The 21,016-nt window shown below is 43.1% G+C and overlaps 1 protein-coding gene across 3 annotated transcripts in view; it reads right to left on the minus strand.

The window, feature by feature from the left end:
- Nucleotides 1-488: 488 nt before the first annotated feature.
- zbtb7a (zinc finger and BTB domain containing 7a) overlaps nucleotides 489-21,016 on the minus strand; it is a 30,339-nt gene continuing 9,811 nt past the window's right edge. For all 3 annotated transcript variants that reach the window (XM_014216377.3, XM_045687506.2, XM_045687505.2), the window contains 3 exons: nucleotides 15,630-16,166; nucleotides 14,045-14,946; nucleotides 489-7,925 (listed from right to left, as the gene is read on the minus strand). In XM_014216377.3, the coding sequence (XP_014071852.1) occupies nucleotides 7,517-7,925; nucleotides 14,045-14,946; nucleotides 15,630-16,166 (1,848 nt within the window). In that variant the 3' untranslated portion in view covers nucleotides 489-7,516. The remainder of the gene's footprint in view (nucleotides 7,926-14,044; nucleotides 14,947-15,629; nucleotides 16,167-21,016) is intronic.

Below are 21,016 nucleotides of genomic sequence, written 5' to 3' on the forward strand. Positions count from 1 at the left end.
AGTACTCGTGTGTCATTTTAGAAAGTATACTGCCATCTTGTGGGGGGACTGATGCCCTGAGGACTGCATGTGGAAAAAAGTTGTGGGAGCTCTTCTTACCAGAATAAAATATTGTAATAATTGATCTGATACTACATTGATAGATTAAGTACATGTGTAGTTTATAATATTCTTAATTATTTGATATTCACAAACAGGTTGGATTATTCTGTATTTGTCAGTAGGACCGTTTTAAAGTGAAGCAGATTTAGACTAAATATTGACATGTAAGACATTGTAAATGTACACGTATGTAAACTATTACAGTACTTTGAACTGTTTTAGATCATATATGATACGAAATTAATAATTATAAAGGCTACTTGATGTGGTTTTAGTGTGTGGGCATAACAAAAGAGAAACAATTTGCTTGACGTTTGACGTGACAATAGCCAGAGACTTGCTCTTGAATCCATTCTCTGTCTTTAGTTATAAACGAACACAAAAAGTCGCAACCATTGTTTTTTTTTAATAGAAAGATCTTATTTTCTTTAAACCAGGACAACAGACATTTTTGGATATATTAAAAAAGAAAAAAACAGACCAAAAACCAAAACAAATGGAATTATATGGTTTAGATGGTATGGATTTAGTGGTCTCATATACAACACAATTTATTTTCGTAGCCAAAAGTGCAAATCTCCAAAACCACCTATCCCGCATAACTTCCAACAGACACTAGCCAATGTTTAAGGAAAATGACTTTTCTGAAGAGGACAGGGTTTTTAGCATCCAAGCCTGGCAGACAGGAAATACTCTGCCTCCCCCATATGTGCAGCAGAGTTCTAAACTAGTATGGATGATTATTGTCATTTTTACAGTTAGAAATCATTCTACAATGATAATAACTATTTTCCCTCACACCTGCTATATGTCTGCATACTACTCTATTTTGATGAAAGTAATTTTGATTTGACAGAAAAAAAATCCATCAAGGCCAATCAATTAAATCGATTCTGTAAAAAACCTTAACTCCAAAAAGGTGACAAAAATGGCATAATCATTTGGTTGTGTCTATTTTATACCAGATCCAGCAATTTACTTTAGCTACACAAGGGTCACTAGTGTAGGGCATAGACACCACATACATTAATGGACCAGGATCAATATGTGGCTACTACAGTATGTGTAAATGATGTGAGGGATACAAAATAAAACAGCTTTAAATCTGCATGTTTGACATTAAGTAGTACAGCACAGTTCGCCTTCTCAGAAAGCTTGTGTTATGGAAGTTTCTGTGCAATGCAACTCTCCCAATGAGATTATATGACTTGTTTTCCAAATATAGTTGAGATTGTATGTGGCGATAGGGAGACCTTGCCTTTACCCTTCCACTCTGAGTATCTATCTGAGACGGTGTGTGTGCCAGAAGTGTGTGTATGGCCTAGTGGGGCGGCAGCTCGAATGGACCTAAACCCAAATATTCAAGTTTTCATTTTTTCATGTAGTTTTTGCATTTAAATAATCATCCATAATGAGAACAAAAATATAAACAAGAATAATAACAATAGTAATAACCAAAAAACAACAGGACACAATATTCTGGATGGCCTTTTGCAAAGTGCTTTGTTACAATAGCAGAAGCTGAGACAGACAGGCAGTTGGATGGCCAGGTCTGGAGAGGCCCAACTCACTGCCTGTCTGTCAGACTGGGGGTGGTAGAAGGGGGGACGGACAGATTGAAACACTCGGCTGTAAAACGCTGACTGTTCCTCTCCCTCCACCCCCTCCGTCTCCCCACGCCAAGACTCAGAAGTGGAAATTACAGTATGAAGTTATGGAATGCATCCTCTATTGGTTGGTGGCTTTAAACCACAAGTCTCCCTCCCCCTCCCTCCCTCCCTCCTAGCTTCCCCTGCTGAGGGCCTGTGATCTGTAATCAAAGGCCAGTCAGTAGAGAAGTGGACACCAAGGTCTGGAGAGAGAAACCCCCCCCCGTGCTTCTTATACCCAGCTACTTTTATACATTTCAACCTGATTAACACACTTCTCAGCACTCTCCCTCCCACAGACAAGCTATTGAATCAACATTAACAATAGTAACGGGGGGGGGGGGGGGGGTCACAGTCACATGGCAATGGGGAACCAACCGTTTCCGCACTCCGTGTTTTGAAAACCATTTCTTTAAACATTGGTACAATTTCCCAATTGTACATGGAAGGCAAAGAAAGAGATGTTAGCTCTGAATCAAACCACAAACTGAACAGAAACAGGAACACAATGTATTTCAGTGTTGTGTTTCAACTTAGAAGCACAGAAAACAGATCACCATTCCCCATCACCAGTTCGGTGACTACCCTATGTCATCCACCATTTTGCTACATCATATCATTCCCAGTGAAACACAACAAGATGGGGCAACCTGAACCATTGCACCGCAACCCTGATCTAGTCTCTCCCATGTCGTCGCTGCTGACCAATTTGGTCCAGTCCCGTCCCACCCCAATCCTGACCCTCCCATGTTGTGCAAACCATTGTAGCCCACTGACGTAGAGACTCCTAAACTGGCCAACCAACCAGCCAACAGCCTCTCTGGCCCCAGGGATGGCTGTGTAAGTGCCAGTGCCACGCTGTGCATTATGCCATACTACATATGTCATCCTCAGCTTGCTGTGCTTCACCAGCCTGGGCATTCAGGTGTGCAGCACCACTAACAAAACACACTCCTCCAACCACCACCCACTCCTGTCCCATGATTATTACAATTATCATTGTTATCAAATGTTTTGTGTCGTTTTTAATGCTTTCAGACATTTTATTTTGTGTCATAGTGAATTAGGAACAAAACATCTGGTCGATTTGGATTAACCCCAACGATACGTCTTCTCTTTAAGGAGTTGTGAGACATCTTCTCAGTGTAACATGTGTTGGAGTAACGGTGGTCTGGGGCTGGGAGGTCTCAGCAGGAATGGGAGCATAGGGCCACGAAGGAGGAGAGAGCCTCACCACTACATCACCCAGTAGTACGTTTCTCTCACAGGGACACTTCTCACAATAACCAATTCATTCAAGTAAGTCATAGTAGTTTGGTCAATCACTACAGTGGGAGTTGGATTGAGAGTCAGGCTCACTAGAGATCAGATTCCAGACAGTTTAGTATATATTGCCTTTTGATTCTGTCCCCCACCTGCCAATCGTCCCAATGTTCAGTATGGAAAGGTTTACAGCCACACTCAACATCCACATTTTAAACTCTAACTATGTGGAAGTTTGAGTAAGGCGCTCTAAAATTAGAATGAGGGAGAGAAAGGTTCTTCCATTCCTTCTGTTTTAAGTCACATTCTTGCCCATGACCCATGTCCACATGGGAGCTAGACGGAGGCCCAGCCTCAGACTTCTACTGGACCCATTAAACAAAGCTTAGTCCTCAGACAAGGCCAGAGAGTCCCAGGGACACTCACTGGAATACACCTGAATACATCTAGACCCTGAACACACTGCTCAGAGGGTTGTCATACTACCTCCCAGAGGCAGCATATATATATATATATATATATAATATAGGGCCTGAATGTGTACAACATGGAGTTTCAGATTCGCTGTTACAATAGTTTTGTCTCTTCTGTGTGTACCATCCTAAAACTTCCAAGCACCTTCAGGTTTTGATGTATTCAAATCCCATACATCCAACATGTTGTGACGACTTATCAAAGTATTTTTCTCTTTTGGTTTGGTTAAGTAATGTTGGTACACTCCTCAGAAGAACCTCTACATGATTAAGTCTGTTGGTTAGGGGAATGGATGGACTGTCTGTGTTGGACCGTTGAGTGTATAACACCCTGTGCTCACAGAAACTCAAGGGCCTTGCTGAGGTCTCACGCCCTCCTTCCTTTAGTAGGACAAGGACTTTAGTGCAAACTCTTGCTGTCTCAGCTAAAGCACTATTTCCAGTGCTATCAGGCTTTATATCCCCAACCAAAACACCCCTTTAATCGAACTCATAAAATACCCTACCCTAAACCAAATCCTATACCCCGACCCACACACAAAACAGCCATAAAGTTGATTAGAAAAAAAGTGAAGCTGTAGGGACAACTTTTTAAGAAGATTTGAACATAAAGACATAAAAGAGAAGCTATTCCATCTACACCATTGATTTTAGAGTCCACGGAAATAAAGAAAATGTGAACTGATTCTACACAATTTCCTGCATACATATCGAGGGGGTGGGTTTTGTTGGTGTGTGGCTTGGTCAGAAGTGGTCTCATTCTGGATATGTTTAGAATTACTTTCATACCTTTATATCATATACAAGACATGAACAGCAATTTAGGGAGAACTCTATAAGAGTGTACTATGTACAATCAGGGTAACTTTGGCTTAACCAAGATTAAAGAAATAAAATAGGAATACAACTTGAAATCACAATATTAAGGCCCAAGAACATTACAAGTTTTGATGGCTACATATACTTGAGAGTGATAACTTAGAACCCCTAACAGATCACCTGACTACGGCTTCTTTCATCAGACCTATGCATATACATGACTATACCCTGAGCTCCTGGCTGTCAGGCTATACATATCAACCCCTCTCATCTACCACCTTGTCTTTTACTTGATCTGTGGATATCAATACTGACAGACTATTGATTTGCATTCTTCTAAGAGAAGGAGTCAACATCCCAGGGAAATAAGGATTTCAACAGAATACAAAGCAGTGAAAAGCCATGGAAAAGATGGTTGAGGGTGTGTGGAAGTTTCAAGTATACTCACACACACACACACACCGTTAGTTAGCCACTACTTGGAAAAGGGTCTATCTGTGTATGATTGAACTGCCGCGCAGTTGGTCTGAAAGTGTCTGTGTTCTCTTCTCTGTGATAATATGTGAAGCTATGAGAGGGGAGCTGGTGAACAGATGGGTGGAGATAGTTTGTTTATCCAGGCTTGCCCTGAGACCCTCCAGCCATGCACACACACTCACACTCCGTCCTCCCCCCCCCCCCCACTCTGCATTAAGACATGAATATAGACAACTCACTAGCGCTTGTTTTACCAAACCTAACTTCAAGTGCAATCAGTTACATGGGGTTATTTTGTCTTTTAGAAAAAATGTTTTTAAGGTCACAAAACATGTTTGTTTTTTGAACCCGCCTGACTTCTCTTAAGAGACCCGAAACACGCATACATCTTTCTTTTTTGGCAGCTTGTCGTCAAAAACTGAACAAAACCAGAGAACAAGCTTAACGGAACCACTTGCGATGGGGATATTAAGCTAATTCGCCTTAGTTTGTTTCAAAGTACCCGTTTCTTTGACAAAAGTGCCTTTCTCAGTAACAAAGTGCATTCAGAACCTGCTTCTTTCCCATTAAGGTGCAAAGGACTGATACTCAGGACACAGCATTGCAGCAATGGCAGGGGAATTCAATCTACAGTCACCGGTACGGCACACTCTCCTTTGCCCCAAAACCAGTGTACAAGTATGGTTAAAAACACAGAGTTGACTAGCCAAGCGACTCAAAACACAAAGACAAACGTGTTCAGATCTATATGAACCAGTGGCCGTTTCCAAACACACGTCATAAGTCTGTCGAGCAACACCCCAAGATCTCTGGTGGCTGCCCTCATGTTTTTTGCCCACTATAATGGCTGCCTGGCTGTTAGTGCACTGGCAGTTTGGAGAGCATGTTTCAACATGTCCACAACTGGAGGAGCTGCTGACACTCCCAGCCCAAGTCTAGTGAGTGAGCCAGAGAAAAGACCCTGGCTGCCACACACACCAACACCCAGCAGCAGTCCGGTCAGCCACCGACCAGACCTCCTCTACCCAGGGCTCTATAATACCCTGCACTCCACAGGCTGGTTTTGGGGCGTTGGGGAACTAAAGCGAGAGAGAGAAAACGTCTGATTTGAACCCGTTCTGCCTGGAAAAGTGGCTGTGCCGGGGAGATTATATTTTGGAATGCAACAGACATTGTGAAATCCCCCTCCCCTCGACCTGCCTCACCCTGCAGCTGTGTGCTTATTTGGCCTCCCAACTTGGACAGGTATTTAATGCTCTTCATCACACAGGTTGCCTCATGGTTTCGTGGTCCCTAGGGCAAAAAAGATTGGAATAAGCACTAATACACAGCTTTTCTCAACAATCTCCTTTAAATATACCTCTCTCTGTTGGATATCTTTAGTAAAGCTGTGCAAACGTATATATCTCGGTCTATCCCTGCTTTTCGTCTTTCAACCTGCTGTTGGTTAGAGGGCAGATCCTGTCAGAACTGCACAAAGTTAACCACATAGTATCTCTTCTACCTTCGGGCAGGAACTCTATATACATCTCAATCAAGTGTTAAGGTTAGGACCAATGGGTTTCTAAATTCAATATATTCTAACATTCATATAGTTTCTTTTCTCTTTTACCCACAAGCTTCACTCTGTGAGAAATCTGACGTCAAGCCGAAGGAAACCCCGATTGGTAAGCTAATATACCTCAGCATTAAATCATCACCACCTAATGTGTGTGTGTGTGTGTGTGTATATATATACATACATACATACATATACACACACATATACATACACACACGCATGTATACAAATGTAAAGTGTCAAGTACCCAAAGCAGTCACTCAAAAAGGGACAAACAACAATAACGAAGAGAAATGAAAAATAAAACAGAAATGAAATGTCAGGGTTGTGAGGGCTAAGAGTCAATGACGTGGTCAAGCCGAACGGCACCATGGCCATGGTAGTGCTTCAGAAACACACCCCCTCCTCCCCTCGCGTTCCCTACCCCTGCAATGGAAGAGCCCCCCAAACGTGGATTCGACTCGACATTTAAAAAAGATGAACCATAGATTTTTAAAATATATTTTATCGAGTAAGTAACACTTAAATCAAACCCTTGTCTGATTCTTTCTGAAGCCTTTAGAAAAAAGGATGCTGCATCAGAGGTGTGGGTAAGTTAATCTTGCATATATTGCCATATTCTGACAATACTGTTTCTATGGTAACTGTACATTTTAGAACTGCAAAAGAATAGAAAAAGATTGGTTGCTTTCCATCTGAATATGAGAGATTACACTCAGTTCACCCCTGCTGCAGCCGGTAGGTGTGGGACACCTCATCGTTTGGCTCTGAATTCAAAACCTATTTTAACTGCATAGTTTGCTCAGGGTTTTCTGTTGTTTTGTTATGCATATAAAGCATTTTTGCCAAATGTATAAAAACCCAGATCAGACAGAAATGACCCAGAAAGGAGACATCATGGGTGTGTGATTTGAAGCGTTCCTTGCTCTTTAACAGAACACTGACTCATGTTTGTCTGTTGTGTCTACTGTTTCCTAAAGCAAAGGGATAAAAGAAACTGAAAATATTAGATTTGTGACACCCTGATTTGGTTTATAGAGAAATAGTTAGTTGTGTTTTTTTTTTTTTTTTTTTTGCCTTAGCATGTTTTTTTTCTCCTCTTGTTTCGGCAGCGGCCCCTCCAGGGGCCAAGTATGACTATGGTGTCCAGCGTCCCTCCCTGTCTCCCTGCCTCAGTGCCCCGGCTCCTCTGGCCTCTCCTGGGGCTGGGGACTGTGTGCATGGACCCTGGAGGCCCCCTCTGCCGAGGCTGCCTCCATGCGCCGTCTCTCCCTGCCACTGCGAGGGCCGGGGTCCACCAGCCCCATGGAGGCCTCCAGGAGCCCGGGGTCCCGTACCCGAGGCTTTCGGCCCCGGCGGGACGGGATACCATTGCAGCCGTCCTTCTTGAGGTGGCGGTGCAGGTGGTCTGAACGCACAAAAGTCTTAAAGCAGCTGGAGCACTGGTAGGGCCGCAGGCCTGTGTGCACGCGCATGTGGTTCTTCAGGTCGTAGTTGTGGGCGAACGCTGCACCACACTGCGTACACAGGTAAGGCTTCTCTCCCGTATGCTTACGCATGTGAACCTTGAGCTTGTCCTGCCTGCGGAGGAAGAACACAGAGGCTCAGTCCAAGACAACAGAGAATTGATTAGTACAGTAGGAACTCTGATAGCAACAAAGGTAGTTAAAGTACTAAGCAAACTACTACTATTAACCAAACAGTAAGAATCACAATCTTATACACATTTTCATAGCCATTTCTGTCTATTATATTTCAGAAAAGCAACAATTTCAACCATGTCTGTGTTGACATTGATAAAAAGTATAAAATGTTCCAAAATGTAGCTATTTATCTTTGCAATATATGACACTGTTATACATTGGCAATATATGACATTGTTATATTGAGGAACACGTGATCTTAAAGTAAGGTGTTTGCCTTGGGCAGGGTTCCCCAGCTGGCGGCCCACAGTGATTTTATTTCTTTATTTCAGAGTCATTTTTTAAAAACTTTGTATATTGTTGGACATAAAAGACTGTAAAAACACCAGCAAATCAGCTCCAAGTGATTTTCATTTTTGGAAATCTGTTCCAAAGTATTCGCAAGAGAATCTATGTGATCATTACAAATGTAAGCAAGGTTTGAAATGATTATGTTTTAGTCAAATATTATATCTGTTTGGGCTTCTTGCGGTCAATTTGCAGTCTACAAATGACTTGCCATTATGTTCCGGTCCCCTGACCCTCCGCTCAATAACAAATTGGCCCGCGGCTGAATCTAGTTGATGATCCCTGGCCTTGGGTGAACGTGCCTATGGAGGCAGTTTGTCTCCCTGTGTATCTCCTTCACCATATGGACCACTCTCAGGTATTTATTTTAAACGTTTTACTGCACTAGGGATATTATCGCTTGGATAACCTTTTTTACTATTATAGATTGGGCTCCCGAGGGGCACAGCGGTCTAAGGCACTGCATTTCAGTGCTAGAGGTGTCACTACAGACCCTGGTTCGATCTCAGGCTGTATCACAACCGGCCGTGATCGCGAGTCCCATAGAGGAGGGTTTGGCCGGGGTAGGCCCTCATTGTAAAATTAGAATTTGTTCTTAACTGAATTTCCTAGTTAAATAAAGATTAAATAAAATTTGTAATTATTGTTTCTTTTTCATTCTTTATGCAGAGTGCACTGCACAGAACACCGGAATAATTATCACTGTGAAATATGACTGAATTAATGTAATGTTTGTCTGTGTCAATTAACCCCCTAAGGGGCGGGTTGCCAAATGGCGAGATTGACACAGATTTTTGTATTTATTCATTAAGTCATTCATTCATTCCAGGTTGTTTACTCTGCCATGGCAGCCAGGTCACCTGAGGATAGACAATAAACTTCACATCTTTATCTACACCATTTCTCAAAGCACACGCAGAGACCCGGCCCAGAGCTCAACGTTCAGTGTGGCTAGGTTCAGGGGAGATCTATTTCTGGAGCAGATACCTTCACACACTAATACCTGGAAAGGGGAAATCCAATAAATAAAAAATACTGGTGAACGAAGCACGTATAGGCAGATGCACTCACTGACCTAAAACTACACACCACACACAGACCACCCACCCACCCCACCTCTACACACACACACACACACAGTGACACAAAGTAGCACAATGACAGAGGTGAATTATTTAAAGGGCAGGAGGAGTGATTTATTAGTGCGAGAACAGCACACTCTTAACCCTGGTCAAACAGGATTAAGATTACAATACCACCTTCCCTTCTCAGTGCACTGCCGACCGGCTGAATTTAGACGCCACATTTAGATCAGGCCCGCCCACCCGCCCGCCTGCGCAAAGGGTCCTGGGTATATCCAGTGTGCATCTATTTCCAACGCAAGTCCCTTGATTAATTAATTAAGGGGATGGTTTCAAGGAAGAGATGGTGCTCTTAAATACGGGAAAACCTTCAGCTACCCCCAACCCCTCCCATCTATCTCTGAAGACCATCCAGTTTGATTTCTATTTGCCATATATTTTTAACTGTGCTGTTTCACAAAAGGATGGGAATAAAATCAAACAAAAAATAACTATTGAAAAAAAGATTATATAGTATGTATAAACTGGAAGTAGAAGCCTAAGTGTTGTCAATTAGTTAACTCAAATTAGGGCAGGGGTGAAAGGGTTAGGAGGAAAATAATAGAGGAACATATATAAAAAAAAATTATATGTATATACAGTTGAGGTCAGAAGTTTACATTCACTTAGGTTGGAGTTATTAAAACTCATTTTTCAACCACTCCACAAATTTCTTGTTAACAAACTATAGTTTTGGCAAGTCAGTTAGGACATCTACTTTGTGCATGACACAAGTAATTTCTCCAACAATTGTTTACAGACAGATTATTTCACATATAATTAATTCACTGTATCACAATTCCAGTGGGTCAGAGGTTTACATACACTAAGCTTACTGTGCCTTTAAACAGCTTGGAAAATTCCAGAAAATGATGTCATGGCTTCAGAAGCTTCTGATAGGCTAATTTACATCATTTGAGTCAATTGGAGGTGTACCTGTGGATGTATTTCAAGGCCTACCTTCAAACTCAGTGCCTCTTTGCTTGACATCGTGGGAAAATCAAAAGAAATCAGACCTCTGAAAAAAAAATTGGAGACCTCCACAAGTCTGGTTCATCCTTGGGAGCAATTTCCAAACGCCTGAAGGTACCACGTTCATCTGTACAAACAATAGTACGCAAGTATAAACACCATGGGACCACGGAGCCGTCATACCGCTCAGGAAGGAGAGACCTTCTGTCTCCTAGAGATGAACGTACTTTGGTGCGAAAAGTGCAAATCAATCCCAGAACAACAGCAAAGGACCTTGTGAAGATGCTGGAGGAAACACAGTATCCACAGTAAAATGAGTCCTATATCGACATAACCTGAAAGGCCGCTCAGCAAGGAAGAAGCCACTGCTCCAAAACCGCCATAAAAAAAGCCAGACTATGGTTTGCAACTGCACATGAGGACAAAGATCGTACTTTTTGGAGAAATGTCCTCTGGTCTGATGGAGAAAAAAGAAATTGAACTGTTTGGCCATGATGACCATTGTTATGTTTGGAGGGAAAAAGGGGGACGCTTGCAAGGCAAAGAACACCATCCCAACCGTGAAGCACGGGGGTGGCAGCATCATGTTGTGGGGGTGCTTTGCTGCAAGAGGGACTGGTGCACTTCACAAAATAGATGGCATCATGAGGAAAGAAAATTATGTGGATATATTGAAGCAACAATTCAAGACATCAGTCAGGAAGTTAAAGCTTGGTCGCAAATGGGTCTTCCAAATGGACAATGATACCAAGCATACTTCCAAAGTTGTGGCAAAATGGCTTAAGGAAAACAAAGTCAAGGTATTGGAGTGGCCATCACAAAGCCCTGACCTCAATCCTACAGAAAATGTGTGGGCAGAACTGAAAAAGCATGTGCGAGCAAGGAGGCCTACAAACCTGACTCAGTTACACCAGCTCTGTCAGGAGGAAGGGGCCAAAATTCACCCAACTTATTGTGGGAAGCTTGTGGAAGGCTACCCAAAACGTTTGACCCAAGTTAATCAATTTAAAGGCAACGCTACCAAATACTAACTGAGTCTATGTAAACTTCTGACCCACTGGGAATGTGATGAAAGAAATAAAAGCTGAAATAAATCATTCTATCTACTATTATTCTGACATTTCACATACTTAAAATAAAGTGGTAATCCTAACTGACCTAAGACAGGCAATTTTTTACTAGGATTGAATGTCAGGAATTGTGAAAAACTGAGTTTAAATGTTTTTGGCTAAGGCGTATGTAAACTTCCGACTTCAACTGTACATACAGTACCAGTCAAAAGTTTGGACACACCTACTCATTCCAGAGTTTTAATTATTTGTACTTTTTTCTACATTGTACAATAATAGTGAATGAAAAACTATGAAATAACATATATGGAATCATATTGTAACCAAAAAAGTGTTAAACAATTCAAAATATATTTTATATTTTAGGTTCTTCAAAGTAGCCACCCTTTGCCTTGATGAATGCTTTGCACACTCTTGGCATTCTTTCAACCAGCTTCACCTGGAATGCTTTTCCAACAGTCTTGAAGGACTTCCCACATATGCTGAGCACTTGTTGGCTGCTTTTCCTTCACTCTGCCGTCCAACTCATCCCAAACCATCTCAATTGGGTTGAGGTCAGGTGATTGTGGAGGCCAAGTCATCTGATGCAGCACTCCATCACTCTCCTTCTTGGTCAAATAACCCTTACATAGCCTGGAGGTATGTTTTGGGTCATTGTCCTGTTGAAAAACAAATGATAGTCCCACTAAGCACAAACCAGATGGGATGATGTATTGCTGCTGAATGCTGTGGTAGCCATGCTGGTTAAGTGTGCATTCAATTCTAAATGAATCACAGACAGTGTTAACAGCAAAGCACCCCCACACATCCTCCTCCATGCTTCATGGTGGGAACCACACATGCGGAGATCATCCATTCACCTACTCTACGTCTCACAAAGACATGGCGGTTGGAATCAAAAATATCAAATTTGGAAATCCGACCAAGGGACAAATTTACACAAGTCTAATGTCTATTGCTCGTGTTTCTTGACCCAAGCAAGTCTCTTCTTATTATTGGTGTCCTTTAGTAGTAGTTTCTTTGCAGCAATTTGACCATGAAGGCTTGATTCATGCAGTCTCCTCTGAACAGTTGATGTTGAGATGTGTCTGTTACTTGAACGCTGTGAAGCATTTATTTGGGCTGCAATTTCTGAGGCTGGTAACTCTCATGAACTTATCCTCTGCAGCAGAGGTAACTCTGGGACTTCCTTTCCTGTGGCAGTCCTCATGAGAGGCAGTTTCATCACAGCACTTGAGGGTTTTTGCGACTGCACTAAAAGAAACTTTCAAAGTTCTTGAAATGTTCCGTATTGACTGACCGTGTCTTAAAGTAATTATGGACTGTCATCTGTCTTTGATTATTTGAGTTGTTCTTGCCATAATATTGACTTCGTCTTTTACCAAATAGGGCTATCTTCTGTATACCACCCCTGCCTTGTCACAACACAACTGATTGGCTCAAATGCAATAACAAGGAAAGAAATTCCACAAATTAACTTTTAACAAGGCACACCCTTTAATTGAAATGCATTCCAGGTGACTACCTCATGAAGCTGGTCGAGAGAATGCCAAGCATGTGCAAAGCTGTCATCAAGGCAAAGGGTGGTTACTTTGAAGAATCTCAAATAGAAAATATATTTTTGATTTGTTTAACACTTTTTTGGTTACTACATGATTCCATATGTTTGGTGTCTTCACTATTATTCTACAATGCAGAAAACAGTCAAAATAAATGAGTAGGTGTGTCAATTTTTGACTGGTACTGTATATATTTACAAAAAAATATATGGGGGACTGGAAATGATGCAGACAGTTACATTGATGGAAGCTACAATCCATTTGCAATATTAAAGCTGATCTACCCCCTAAAAAAATAGAATAATAATCATACGGGGAAACCAGTAACACAGCACTCTAGTCTAGTAGTCCACACTGTAGCTAGCTGTGCTGTCTGAGCAGGGGCAGATTTCATTAACTGGCTAGGGACTGGGAGAGAGAGAAGGCCAGTCGGTTCTGCCGTGGGCAATAATCAACAAACCCAGAGATCAGTAAGTTCAAAAATAAATTACAGCATTGGCACAGATAGGGCACCACTCTGCTTTTAACCCCACTGCCTGTATCAGAACATTTTATAGCAGCCTCCTCCTAGATAGCCTGTTATACCACCCCCTGTTAACATTCCAGGACTTTGCCATGAGCCCCGTCTCTATAAAACACATCTTTATGACACTCTGTCCCCATTCATTAGATGAAATATGAAACATGTTCATCTCTGATTAAAGTTTTCCAGAAAGGTCTTGGCAAAATGATCCATATTATTACATGGGGCGGGGGAGGGACATCTAGGCGATCATTTGTTTCCTATGCTATCAACAATGTTTTTCACTTTGTTTTCAGGATAGTGAATTAATAAATTGACATATAGCAAACATTTGGCTAACGCAGCTATTGCTAAGCAGGAGTGTCCTTGGCTGTGGGACAACAGTGGTCTTGTTTTTCCTCCAGCCCTCTTCCTGACCATGAGTAGGTGTGACATGGGTGGTCAGTGCATTAATTGGGCCGTACCTGGTGAAGCGCACTTTGCAGATGGCGCACTCGTAGGGCTTCTCTCCCGTGTGCGTGCGGATGTGGCGGGGTAGCTTGCCTGCGCCCTGGATGACCTTGGAGCAGATGGGGCACTTCTGGAAGGCCTTGGAGCGCATCTTCCTCTCCCCTCCGCCCCCTCCTCTCTCTTCTCCTCTTCCTCCCCTCTCTCCTCCCCCTCTATCTTGGCTGGAGCCTCCCCGTGTCGCCCAGAGGGGCAGCAGTCCCTGTGAGACGGCGGCGTCCTCATGCTGCGTGCTGTTAAAGTAATTCAAGTAAAACTCCACGTCCGGGTCCTCCCCCTCCCCCGGGTCCTCCCCGGCCGCGGCCCGCTCCTTCTGCCTCTCGATTGAGTCCATCATCTGCTGCAGGAGGGCGCTGGCCGAGCCTCTCTCCCCATCCCGCATGCCATCTTCCTCCTCTTCCTCCTCCGGCTCCAGTTTGGGCTCCGTGGGGAGGTAGAAGTGTCCGTTCTGGGCTGGAGCGTAGAAAGAGGCCCCTGGCCCCCCTCCGTTCCCCCTGGCCCAGGTCAGCGTGTCCCTGTGGCTCTCAGAGTGCTCCACCTTTACTTCGTCCTCCTCGTCGTCCTCCTCATCATCTGGGTCCTGTGTGGGGGCCTGGGCAAGGTCCAGGGGAGAGCAGTACTCGCTGGGGCCCCCGGGGGCCCCGTTGCTGTGGGCCCCGTTGCCATGGTTAAAGTGCAGGTGTGTGGGCATGTCCCTGAGCTCTGGCGTGCTGCAGCTGCTGCTCCAGTGGGCCCCTCTCTGGAAGTATTCTAGATACTCCCGGGCCCGCAGTCGATTCCCCTGCTGCCCCCATCCTCCTCCACCCTTCCCTCCCTCCCCCTCCCCATCCTCCTCTTCCTCTCCTCGCTCACTACCCGCCTATGAAAAAACAAAACAGGATTTCATAACTCTCATACACTCACAATCATACTCAGACACACACAAAACAGAAAGACACATGACCATGAATATGACCACGCTACTTCTATTCTACATTTTGAAGCATAGCATGTAACTGCAATATGCTTTGTCTGTATAATGCAGCTTGTGATAGAGCACGCTGTCCTGAGACTCAGAGACTGGTGTTGGCCCAGCATGGGTAAGTGTTAAAAGTTGAGTGTTATTGTGACCCCGGGGTGTGGATGTGTGTTTGGCAGTGTGAGAGTGAGAGATTAATGAAGAGCATGATGTAAGCGTGCTGACTATGTGATGGCCAGAGACTGATGATGGAGTGTTTGTTTGGTAGAGTGACGCGATGACAGAGGTTGTGTGGTACGTGGTCTGTGGCGGCACAGTTGGATGGAAATCAAGAATGGCATTTACAATACAATAGTTATAACTCAAAACAAGAGAGGTTTGACTGATTTCCACATAGGCCATACTGAATACATGTATTTTAACTGTAAATCTCTTTGGATAAAATCATTTGCTAAGTGACTATATTTCGATGCAGATCTACCCGCAGGGAGACATACTAGTAAAGGCCATGTGTTGGGATTTAATGATAGGACAGAGACTGTTGACAGAATGTTACGATAGTGTTGTCATGATGACCAGCCTACCGGCGGGGAGAGCACTTTGGTGTCCAGCAGGTGAGTGCAGACTTCCTGGACGGGCGGGATCTCCAGCAGGCGGGCGGCGGCCAGGATGTCTCCCACGGAGCTGTGACTGACCGTTAGCGTGGCTGTATAGGCAAAGTCCAGCAGGGCGCCCAGGGCCTCGGCCGCCACAAAGTCTATGGTGTAGACGTTCTGCTGGCTGGCCTTCGGGCCCGAGGTGAACAACTTGTGGAAGTAGGAGCTGCAGGAGGCCAGGACTGAACGGTGGGCAGTGAACTCCCTCTCCTGGGTGATCAGGAGCACGTCGCACAGCAGGCCGCTGAGGCGCTGCTTGTTCAGACTGCCCAGGATGTCTGCGCTGTGCTCGGGGAAGGGGATGCCCACTGGGCCTTCCTCCGCCGCTTCCCCTCCCCCCCCACCCCTGAGCCACCGCCCACCCCTCCCACCGGCTCCCGACGACATCTTCCACCAGCCTGCCGCCGAGCCGCCAATCACAGCCGCCGCCCGCGTGTCCGTCCTGCCGTCTGTCCGTCTGCCTGTCTGAGGGAGGAAGAGAAGGGGAGGATCAGTTCTCAGTCTTTAAGACACACATATGCCCAGTTCAATTCCTAGGCAATACTCCTTGGGATTGGGTAGGCACAGTAGCAATGCACGGTAGGCTAGGTGCCTCAGGGTAAGGGCTGGGGGTTATTTTGAAATTACAGTAATTTCAATGTGCTCCGACAGGCTTCAGCCTTCACACTGGAGACAACACATTAAAATAATATTGGCACAGTAACAGAATTAGTCTGACTCCAATTTTATACTTTAAAAAGTTAAACAAACCGTAAAACTCTATGCACAAGGACTACTCTGAACAATGTACACAGAACATTTCACAAAAACATATTTACTGGAAGAATTGAATTATGGTAAAATCCCCCTTTTTATGAGACTAGGTTTTCCAAAAACTCTTTAAATATCTGCTCCGAATTAAGATTCAAAGATGCCTGCAGAAAGAATGGGGTGTCAGCTATGACATCTTGAGTAAAAAAAAAGGTATATTTTGGTTATTGAACTACAGTAAGTGCAGTGGATTTACAACCGTTAATGGAATTACGGTAACAGAATTAGATCATGGGTCCCTGATCTGTACTATACAGAAATGCATCATTCTGGATATGAATAGAATTCTCTTCATTGTGATGTATCCAGAATAGGTACACAAAGGTAGAACTAGGCAATATCCTTCTTTTGCCTATTTAGTTGTTATTCTAATGAGCTCCTCCCCGAAATAAGACCACATTTGGTTGGTCCGGACCACACTAAATCTGAACCAGTCATAGATATCTATGTTTCACAGTAAAGTACAGTAAATATGTTCAGTACAGTACACTGTACTCGTGTGTTCTACTCAACTGTATAGTACTGTACAGTGTTGGTTAGTGCCATTCAGGATTAGGTAGGACGATTTTTATTACAGCATATTGGATGACTGTCATTCATATTCCATTCACCCAGTTCAATGTAACATTGACAGGTTTAGGCTACTACATGGTACCCTAATTTGCCCTATACCCATGAGGTTGCTACAACCTAGCCTATGAATTAAAGTTTACAATGTAAGTGCACAGGTCAAGAGACAAATTAGAGTACCGTAATTTCCGGACTATTAAGCGCACCTGAATATAAGCCGCACCCACTGAATTTAAAAAAAAGTATTATTTTGAACATAAATAAGCCGCACATGTCTATAAGCCGCAGGTGCCTACCGGTACATTGAAACAAATTAACTTTACACAGGCTTTAACGAAACAAGGCTTGTAACAAAAATAAATAGGCTTTAACGAAACACGGCTTGTAACAACAAACAAAAAAAATTAGCAGTAAGCTTTAGTTGTCTTTTTGCACTGAGTCAATTTCTCACGCTGCTGTTTCCAACATCTTATCATCGACTCATTAAGACCAAGCTCCCGTGCAGCAGCTCTATTTCCTTTTCCAACAGCCAGATCAATCGCCTTCAACTTGAAAGCTGCATCATATGCATTTCTCCATGTCTTTGCCATGATGAGGGTGACAAAATGACTACCGTAATCAGAATGATGGGAAGTTTGAGAGCGCTCGATTTAATCTAAACAGTAAACAAAAAAGTTGTTTGACCATAACCCGTTCAGCAATTTCATTGGTCTAATGAAAGCTTCATGCCGCCAAAAAACTGAGCATGTCACAGAATGTGTATTTTTTTTGAAAAAAAAATGGAAAGCGGGAAAAATCCATATATTAGCCGCGTCATTGTTTAAGCCGTGAGGTTCAAAGCTGGGAAAAAAAGTTGCGGCTTATAGTCCGGAATTTACGGTAATCAAGGTGAAAGACAGTGACACATTCAATACCACCTTGCACACTCTCACCGTGATCTAGCTGATCTAGGGTGCAATCATTAGCCCAAACTGTTACAAAACGTTCCGTTTCAATTGGATAAATTCTTGTAGGTTCCTCCACGTTTCGTTTGCTTCCATTTTTTAAATATTTTGCAACAGAATCGGCGGAATGACTACACCTCTGATCACCCTCACACACAGTTGACTTTCATAGAGCCACATGATCACTTTGCTTGCTGTAAAATTCCTTCTAGCATCTACGCGCTCTTTTCCTCTGACCATTTCACTTGGCTCGTGTACTCTACTTTTCTGTACTGCTGTCCAAACTTGTGAAACAGATGTCTAGGATTGGTTCAGATTTGGTCTGGTCAGAGCTGACTGACCAAATTTCAACTACTTTTCAATGTCCATGGATATCCGGGATCGGTTGGTGCTCAGTGGTTGAGGATGCTTGTTACGGTAAATGGAAAGAGGGTAGGTGGTAGCTGTAATGGTAGCTGTCAGTAAGAGCTGGGAGAGGTGACATTAACTGGAGAGAGAAGAGGCAGAGGGAGGTTGTTCAGACTGTTTTCACAGTCTTGCTTTGACCACCAGACGACAGAAAGAAAACAGTTATGAGCTGAACATAACAGTATGCCAGTGGAAGGGAGGACAGTAGCAGGAGAACCAACTGTGGTTTTTGGCAACTATGATTTCCCATTGTAGCCAATTCAATTGCAGTAATTCCGTTACTGGTTTATTATTAGTAAAAAACAATTGGTGGGTCTACCGTTCCTTGTTACTTCTGTGAACTTTCATTGTCCTCCCTCATGAGGGAGAGAAATTACAAAATATCTTAAAGATATGTAGGTTTGTGGTAACGGAATTACAAGACTCAAGGCAATGTTTCTTAAGGTAAATGATTTCTCCAAAATGAAATATACAGTAAGTGTTGATATTCGTTGGCAGGGATCTTTGTCAACATTGTGTTTTAATGTACAGTTGAAGTCGGAAGTTTACATACACTTTAGTTTTTCAACCACTACACACATTTGTTAACAAACTATAGTTTTGGCAAGTCGGTTAGGACATCTACTTTGTGCATGACAAGTAATTTCTCCAACAATTGTTTACCGACAGATTATTTCCCTTATAATTCACTGTATCACAATTCCAGTGGGTCAGAAGTTTACATACACTAAGTTGACTGTGCCTTTAAACAGCTTGGAAAATTCCAGAAAATGTCATGCTTTAGAAGCTGTTGACAGGCGAATTAACATCATTTGAGTCAATTGGAGGTGTACCTGTATTTCAAGGCCTACCTTCAAACTCAGTGCCTCTTTGCTTGACATCATGGGAAAATCAAAAGAAATCGGCCAAAAACTGTAGACCTCCACAAGTCTGGTTCATCCTTGGGAGCAATTTCCAAACGCCTGAAGGTACCACGTTCATCTGTACAAACAATAGTACACAAGTATAAACACCATGGGACCACGCTCAGGAAGGAGAGACCTTCTGTCTCCTAGAGATGAACGTACTTTGGTGCGAAAAGTGCAAATCAATCCCAGAACAACAGCAAAGGACCTTGTGAAGATGCTGGAGGAAACAGGTACAAAAGTATCTATAGCCACAGTAAAATGAGTCCTATATCGACATAACCTGAAAGGCCGCTCAGCAAGGAAGAAGCCACTGCTCCAAAACCGCCATTAAAAAAAACAGACTACAGTTTGCAACTGCACATGGGGACAAAGATTGTACTTTTTTGAGAAATGTCCTCTGGTCTGATGAAACAAAAATAGAACTGTTTGGCCATAAGGAAAAAGGGGGAGGCTTGCAAGCCGAAGAACACCATCCCAACCGTGAAGCACAGGGTCATGTTGTGGGGGTGCTTTGCTGCAGGAGGGACTGGTGCACTTCACAAAATAGATGGCGTCATGAGGATGGAAAATTATGTGGATGTATTGAAGCAACATCTCAAGACATCAGTCAGGAAGTTAAAGCTTGGTCGCAAATGGGTCTTCCAAATGGACAATGATACCAAGCATACTTCCAAAGTTGTGGCAAAATGGCTTAAGGACAACAAAGTCAAGGTATTGGAGTGGCCTTCACAAAGCCCTGACCTCAATCCCATAGAAAATGTGGGCAGAACTGAAAAAGCATGTGCGAGCAAGGAGGCCTACAAACCTGACTCAGTTACACCAGCTCTGTCAGGGGGAATGGGCCAAAATTCACCCAACTTATATCGGGAAGCTTGTGGAAGGCTAGCTGAAACATTTGACCCAAGTTAAACAATTTAAAGGCAATGCTACCAAATACTAATTAAGTGTATGTAAACTTCTGACCAACTGGGAATGTGATGAAAGAAATAAAAGCTGAAATAAATAATTCTCTCTACTATTATTCTGACATTTCACATTCTTAAAATAAAGTGGTGATCCTCACTGACCTAAGACAATTTTTACTAGGATTAAATGTCAGGAATTGTGAAAAACTGAGTTTAAATGTATTTGGCTAAGGTGTATGTAAACTTCCAACTTCAACTATGCCTTCATTTCTCAAAAATATAGACTCAGCTTTCACTTGACACCCAATTAGATATGCTCTAATGAACTTCCCGTCGGTGCTCATCGGTCCTTATAGATGGAAATACCCATGTGTTGAAATGTTGCTCACTAATATCACAATAACGTGGCTTGTCATTGCAAGTAATGGACCGGTTTTGACTCGGCTCACTGATACTAAAGATCAAATAAGTATTAAATCACGTCAGAGTTGCTATGGGCTGGAACCCAAAGTTCTTCACAGTATGACACTGTTTTTTATGAACTTAGTCCGGCTTCAACTTACTCTTGAAAGTTGTAATAATAGAATGCCATTGCGAAATTGGGTAGTGCATAATCAGTTTACCTCTTGTGATGTCTGTCACTTTATACCTTAAACACCAGGCCCCAAAGTCCACTAAAGAGCCTGGAGGTGAGCCATGTTGAAACATCACCAACGTACAACACTACAGTTACCATGATTTCACTGACGAACAGCTATTGGCAGACTTAC

The sequence above is a fragment of the Salmo salar genome, chromosome 10 (assembly GCF_965601325.2).
Source record: "Salmo salar chromosome 10, fSalSal1, whole genome shotgun sequence".
Taxonomy (NCBI): domain Eukaryota; kingdom Metazoa; phylum Chordata; class Actinopteri; order Salmoniformes; family Salmonidae; genus Salmo; species Salmo salar.